Consider the following 6,485-nt stretch of genomic DNA (forward strand, 5'->3'; position numbering starts at 1 on the left):
GCGGCCAACTGAATGCGCTGCTTCTCTGCTGCTCACTGCACAGAACAGACGCCGAGAGAGGTGACACTTCTCCGGGAAAGTCAGACCTCGCGTTCGCGGGACAGCACTGGCGAAATCTTCCAACTGAACCATAGCTAAGGTTTATCCAAAAAAGTCGCTAGATTTGTCAATATGAATATTCTATGGAAAAAAGCCGCTTAAAAGGGTCTGAAAGTTGCCAAATCTAGTGCTAAAGTCGCGCTCGTGTGTGTGAGACTCGGGAGCTGATGACAGGGGACGGTGGATATTTGTGGCGGTCAATGTGGATATTGTGGATGAGTTCTTCTGTCATCACGTTCTATTAGCTCTACAGCTTCAGGTATTCGGTATGAACCGGTATACCGCCCAGCACTACATTCATGTTTTCTGAATTGCGGAAGGTCCTACCAAACAGAGCTTCAAAAAAACAAACAGGTTTCTTGAATACGGACAAACAGAAGCAGACAGTATTCTGCAAGTAGTATGCTTGTATTTTATTTAGATATTTATATAGCCACAGACTGTCAACTACAAGGTTCAGTCTTTAAAATCCAGCATTCAATGGAAGGCTGTTACTTTTCACGAGAAGCCTGACAAGGAATGCACAACAGAGAGAGGGCATATATCTAACTCAATAGAGTACAAAAGTTCAATGTTTTTCCACTTTATTGCATTCACTTATGCGGCGTCCTTCAACACTCCTGGCAAACTACTGTCGCAATCCACCCCCGAAAGGGAACACGCTAGAACACTCTGCATTCAGGTTAACGCTCCCATCCACCTTTAATGTTTAAACTCGAGGCCTGTCAGCCATAAACCTCTCCCACCGATAAGTGTCATATCTCTCGTTTTGAACCATTATTTTACAACTGCAAAAGATTACAAGACGGGTTCTTTATATTATGTAAGTCTAATCCACCGACAATTAAGATAGGAAATGTGTCATTGCCTGGGCTCAGACAGAACTGTTGTCATTCCCGGAGTAAAGATGCACAAAGGAAGAGTGCTCAATAAATCTTTATTTTAAGAAGATATGGAAACGGCGGCTCACTGTCAAAGGAAAACACTGCAGGGTTATATTGTCAGTCAGACTGAACAAAGAGCAATCTCTCTGTAGGTTAACTCTGAACATAGCGCCCTTTATGCTGTGCTGCAGTGGGGGAGGGCGGTGAACGACCACCGGTCTCATGTTACGAGCTGTTTTCTTAAGCCACAAATCACATGGCCACTTCCAGCTCTTTACAGCCAGTTGTTGCCAATGTGATTGAGTGCTGTAAATAAAAGCTGCATTGGTATTTTTTGCAATCAGAGGTTTCATCATCATCATCATCCCTGGTATCCGTGCAAAAACAGTGGTGCGATGTCATGGGAAAAAAGGCTGAAGAATTTCACAACTAAACGATATGTGATTTTAGGCCATTGAAAATACTTGTTTACTGTATACTAAATATATACTGCACATACAAGATTGTAGAAAAGTTTGCTATTTCATGCCAACACTATAATGTAAAATGCTTTTTAAACTATTCTACCTCAGACTTGGCCTATAAATTAAGCAAAACAATAAAAACATTTTTTTTAAATGACTACGTTTCCATGTTACCATATTCTATTTTTATTTCCTGCAACATATAGGGAAAAAAGGCAAAGAAACAAAAGCGTTTACAGCTTGAACTTTCAGCTGCAGGGCAGCTATTGAGTGTGGAAAGTTCTGTGTGCTGATTAGCAGCGGTACAGTTTTGTGACCTCAGGACACAGCCCTGAAAACAAACGGCCAGCATACTGTACACACTTACTCTATACACACAATGACAGGAGCCGCTCCATTCATCTCCACCGCATTAGAGCTGTCTTAATGATCAAAGACCAAGCTAGATTTTGCTTCAAATGGATAGGAAATTAGCATCTAAATTAATCTAAATGTAAAATATTTTCTACTTTATACTTAACTTAAAATATTTAAATAGTTTACATTTTACACTTAAGTGTTATAATATTATTATAAACTACTTTAAACAATATTTTATAATTTAGGATTTACATATTAGTGGGGAGATATTTGAGGCCCATAAAAATACAACATTTGAAACGGCTTATTACATTAAAATTGTTAAAATATATGAACGTCAAAATATATGAACAAGGGGCACATAATAAACTACCTGTACTAATTCTAACGATAAAAACAGAAATAACCATTTCAAATTAAATTTTTACATTTAAATTAAAATTTAACTCAAATGCAAATATTAGAAGTCTAAAGACATTTAATAACGACAAAAGCTACAACAGTTTTATGAGGGGGCTGGGTAGATTTATGTATGTGTTATTACGTTTTACCACTGACAAAATAAAAACTCTAAATTATCTGTAAACATCACGGAGGGCCTGGGAGTTATTTACTATGTATTCATGAATGAAAATAGGTCAGAATTGTTTTATGGCCCTGACCATTTACACAGATGTGCTACATATGGTCCATCTGTTTGCAAAATACTAGATTGCAAAATGCACTATCATGACTACACTGAAACAAAACAAAGCAGCAAACATGCTTATGTCCGACAGGGAAAAAAATATATATAAATCAGGATTTTAGATGTTTCAATAAGAAATCTTGATGCAAAACATTTTCATTAAACATTATCTCGTTACTTGTCACGTGTAAGCGTTCAACAAACCATGTTATATACAAAGAGCAACATTATTATTGGTATTGCAAAAAGGACAAACGTCAAACGCTGACCACTAATATTACAATCCACCAACGATGACTGGGATCCAAATAGAGCTCTACTACACTGCCCCATTGCCTGACTGACTTAAAGCCTGTTTCCATGTACGTTACCAAACGATAAAACCTAGAATAAGCTAACGTTTAACAGGCTATTTCAAAATGCCATATCCTCACTGAGATCTCCCGCTCGTAAAATGTATTTTTCGCAGCATGTCTGCCGCTGTCTTACCGTCAGTTCGGGATTGTCGTAGTCGTGGTGAGTGACGGCTCGGATGACTCCGGCTCGCCATGACCAGCTCGCGATGTGCGCGGGCTCCAGCGGCTCCTCTCCGCTCACGCACAGGAACCGTTTCCCAACCACCATGGCGAAAAACCCTCGAAAACTTGAACACTCGCACCCTACCGACCGCACATTTACACCGTCAAACTGCGTTCTGAACAAAAAGAAAGAAATAACCGTGATTTTTTTGCGCCTTTTTGCTTGTCGACCGCAACCCGGGGGATTTAAATTTCTCTCAGCCTCCACCCGCGAATGGTCGCTCTCGCGCTCAGTGAAACTGAACACAGGACCGGATCACTACGAACGTAAAACCGGTATCCCTCCGCCTCACACAACTCACATGTCCATGAAAACCTCAGCAGTGAGATTTCTACGTCCGCCAGACAGATTCATTCTCAATGGGAGACTAGCTGCTTTCACTCTATACGCCAGTGTGATGAAAATAGCGCTTAGTTGTTGTTATTGTTGTACACATTAACAGGCAGCGCAGGAATGAAGAATATAAAAACAATCAATAATAATAAATAAATACGGTTTTATAAAACCAATTGACCTAATGGCATTAATAAAGTATCTATCTATCTATCTATCTATCTATCTATCTATATGTATGTCTGTCTGTCTGTCTGTCTTTCTTTTTTATCTCTATTTTTTATATTTCTGAGGCAATCATTATATGTCTGTATAATAATTATAATAAATTATACATTAATAAAGAATAATAAACTATATATACATATAAATTCTATATTTATAAAATAAATAAATTATATACTTAATAATTTAATACTTAAAATATGATTGATGTAATAATAATTCTATAAAATATGATTTTGATATTAATAATTCTAGAAAAATACACAGCATATGTTATTTCTTTTTATTCCGTCAAGCAGATGAAAATATTTTTACATTTTATGTCCAGTTGTGTTTTACGCTACTCCAATAGCTGACATGTGGGCTGTTCGTTGATGAGCACAAGAGGAGCACTGATATATGGGAAGCATATCCACTGGATACAATCAGTCCGTGTCACCTTTAGGTCAGAGCAGAAGATGGAGACAGATATTTTGTGGCTGACAGAATCACAAATCATAGAGTGCTGCTGAGATTGTTGGTCTTGCGGACACTCTGCTGAAAGCAGGACAGCTAATCTGTGCCTGACTAAAATGTTGAATGCAACATGGCACGATTCCAATTTACAGCTTCTTGAGCATCAATTGGAAGCAGCAGTGGAGAGAATACAACAAAGTGCATGCAACAGTATTACATATTTCTGTTTCTTCACATGCAGCGTGTATGTAATATGTAATTACAACATATGCTATGATTGAATGGTTGAATTTATTGTATAATAGGCTTCACTGTAACAGAGACTCGTTATTATGTGAACATTAAACATATTACAGGTGAAAGAAAGGATATAGTTGAAAGAAATAATTACCTTCTGCTAAGTGCCATTATATTACCCCAATATGTACATAATACACAAAGAGAAAATTAGATCCTTAACACCTCAGATGTTTAATTACATGAAGCTGCAAGACACAGAATAGCTCTCTTACAGGAATATTGCATGAATTTCAGCAAGATTACCAAGAGAGACCACAATTTACAGATGTCATCTGTTTCCGGATGTGTTCCACTACCCAATATGGCTATGCTTGATGTACTATTTCAATCAGTTAGAAAGCATTGTCCTTCCTTTTTTGGAGAGATTGCTATATTCACAAGAAACATATTGTTGTAATAATAACATGTGTTGCTTAATATGAAAGAGGGAAATATAAAAGAGGGAAATTACAGTTTCTTACAACTGTGATTCAGGAATTATTTGCATTTTCCCACAACCAAAAAATAACATTTTTGGTTATAATTTACATCATATATTTAGTAGCATTATTATAACATTGTTCTTGTTAAAACAGCTTATGTCCAAGGTTCAAATCTGTCACTTTGAACTCAGATCCCATTTGAAGTATTAAACTCTATTTAATCCTTAAGGTTTTCTTTAAGATTCAGATTTTTTTTAAAGACAACCTATATACAGTAGATAGATAGATAGATAGATAGATAGATAGATAGATAGATAGATAGATAGATAGATCGCTTAAAAGCTAAATCCGTTAAAAACGCCAAAGGAACACATTACATTCCCCCAGTCTGTTTTTTGCAACACAACGCCAAAAAGATGATCGATTAGGAGTTTTTACTTTCAACGTTTTTATGTTTGATTGGTCTGTACCTCTTCCCGGTGGCTCTCAACGAATCAGCATCGAATGCGTTGAGCGTGTGGTGTGTGCGTCTTCGAAAGACGTCACTTTTAACAAACATTTTGTCTAGCCAACCAATGCCCGAGTTTCGTGTAAACAAATCATATAGACCAATCACGTAACAGGAAAAGCGGGCTCTTAAATCAAATTATTTCTGACGTCAACGTGAAAGCGCACCTTTTACAGAAACGGCATCGGTTTGGGCGAGAGCATCAAGAAGATGGGCACAAGAGTGTCATTATTTTAACTCATATTAACCCCATAGTTAGTTTTATACAAGATGTTTGCGTGTAATACTGAGTAATGAGCGAGCGGAGGCTCTCAGGAGACCGTTAATGTTTGTCCTCGTCTAAAGTTGATCACTGAAGTTGAAGTAAGGTTAGTTTAGCTTAGCTTAGCTAGCATCTCTCTCTCTCTGCTCGGCTCAATCCTGAGGAAAATATGGTGTCCTGGATTATATCAAGATCTGTCGTGTGAGTTTAATCCTCTTTTTTTCCATAAATGTAGTTTATTTTTGAAGCTCGGGTTAAATTAAATTAGCTCTTTATTTTACTGGTTTACCTATTAGCGTCCGTATTCCGAATACTGCACATTGAAGATTGTAAAAGTAGCTAACGTTAGATTTATGATCTTCTCAACCCCATGTCTGCTCTGATTGTTTAATCCAAGCGCTTTACTGTTTTTAAACATGACTTTTGGGAAGGGTCCTTGTTATTTGGAAGATAAGAATTCAGAAGCAGCAAGCCAGTGTTTTTATGTGCACTGGATTGCTGTATCAGAGGTTTTTATGTCAGTAGTGAAATTATTAATATGGCAGTGACGTGTCAATGAATATTTTTGTGTTGACTCCTTGTACAAAAGTTTTGTTGGGGCGTTTGGGTTGGGTGGAGCTGTCATAAGGTTCTGACTAATCTCTCTGAACTTTTCCTCTCCCTTATGTTAACGTGTGGTGAATGTCATTCTACAGGCCCGAACACATACAGAAAGACTTAAAGGGGTCATATGATGCGATTTCAGCTTTTCCTTTCTCTTTGGAGTGTTACAAGCTCTTGGTGCAGAAAGAATTGTTTACTTATCCTGGGAGAGTAACGTTAGGCTAAAATGCAATGCAACGCAACGCGTAAAAAGACAGTATAAGTCATTATAATCAGTAATTATGTCCCCACTGGATGCAACA

General features: G+C 37.5%; 2 protein-coding genes across 3 annotated transcripts in view; one reads left to right on the forward strand and one right to left on the reverse strand.

The window, feature by feature from the left end:
* LOC107695544 (probable JmjC domain-containing histone demethylation protein 2C) overlaps positions 1–3,282 on the reverse strand; it is a 144,785-nt gene extending 141,503 nt beyond the window's left edge. Inside the window, exon 1 of the mRNA XM_016495517.1 lies at positions 2,985–3,282. Coding sequence (XP_016351003.1) covers positions 2,985–3,119 — 135 coding nt within the window. The 5' untranslated portion in view covers positions 3,120–3,282. The remainder of the gene's footprint in view (positions 1–2,984) is intronic.
* A 2,189-nt stretch (positions 3,283–5,471) lies between these two features.
* The window catches only part of LOC107695546 (receptor expression-enhancing protein 3), a 38,131-nt gene continuing 37,117 nt past the window's right edge, over positions 5,472–6,485 (forward strand). The window contains exon 1 of one of the 2 annotated variants that reach the window (XM_016495518.1): positions 5,472–5,781. In XM_016495518.1, the coding sequence (XP_016351004.1) occupies positions 5,750–5,781 (32 nt within the window). In that variant the 5' untranslated portion in view covers positions 5,472–5,749. The remainder of the gene's footprint in view (positions 5,782–6,485) is intronic. The other variant, XM_016495519.1, reaches the window with a different exon arrangement.

This window comes from Sinocyclocheilus anshuiensis, unplaced genomic scaffold, assembly GCF_001515605.1.
Source record: "Sinocyclocheilus anshuiensis isolate Anshui unplaced genomic scaffold, SAMN03320099.WGS_v1.1 scaffold466, whole genome shotgun sequence".
Taxonomy (NCBI): Eukaryota; Metazoa; Chordata; class Actinopteri; order Cypriniformes; family Cyprinidae; genus Sinocyclocheilus; species Sinocyclocheilus anshuiensis.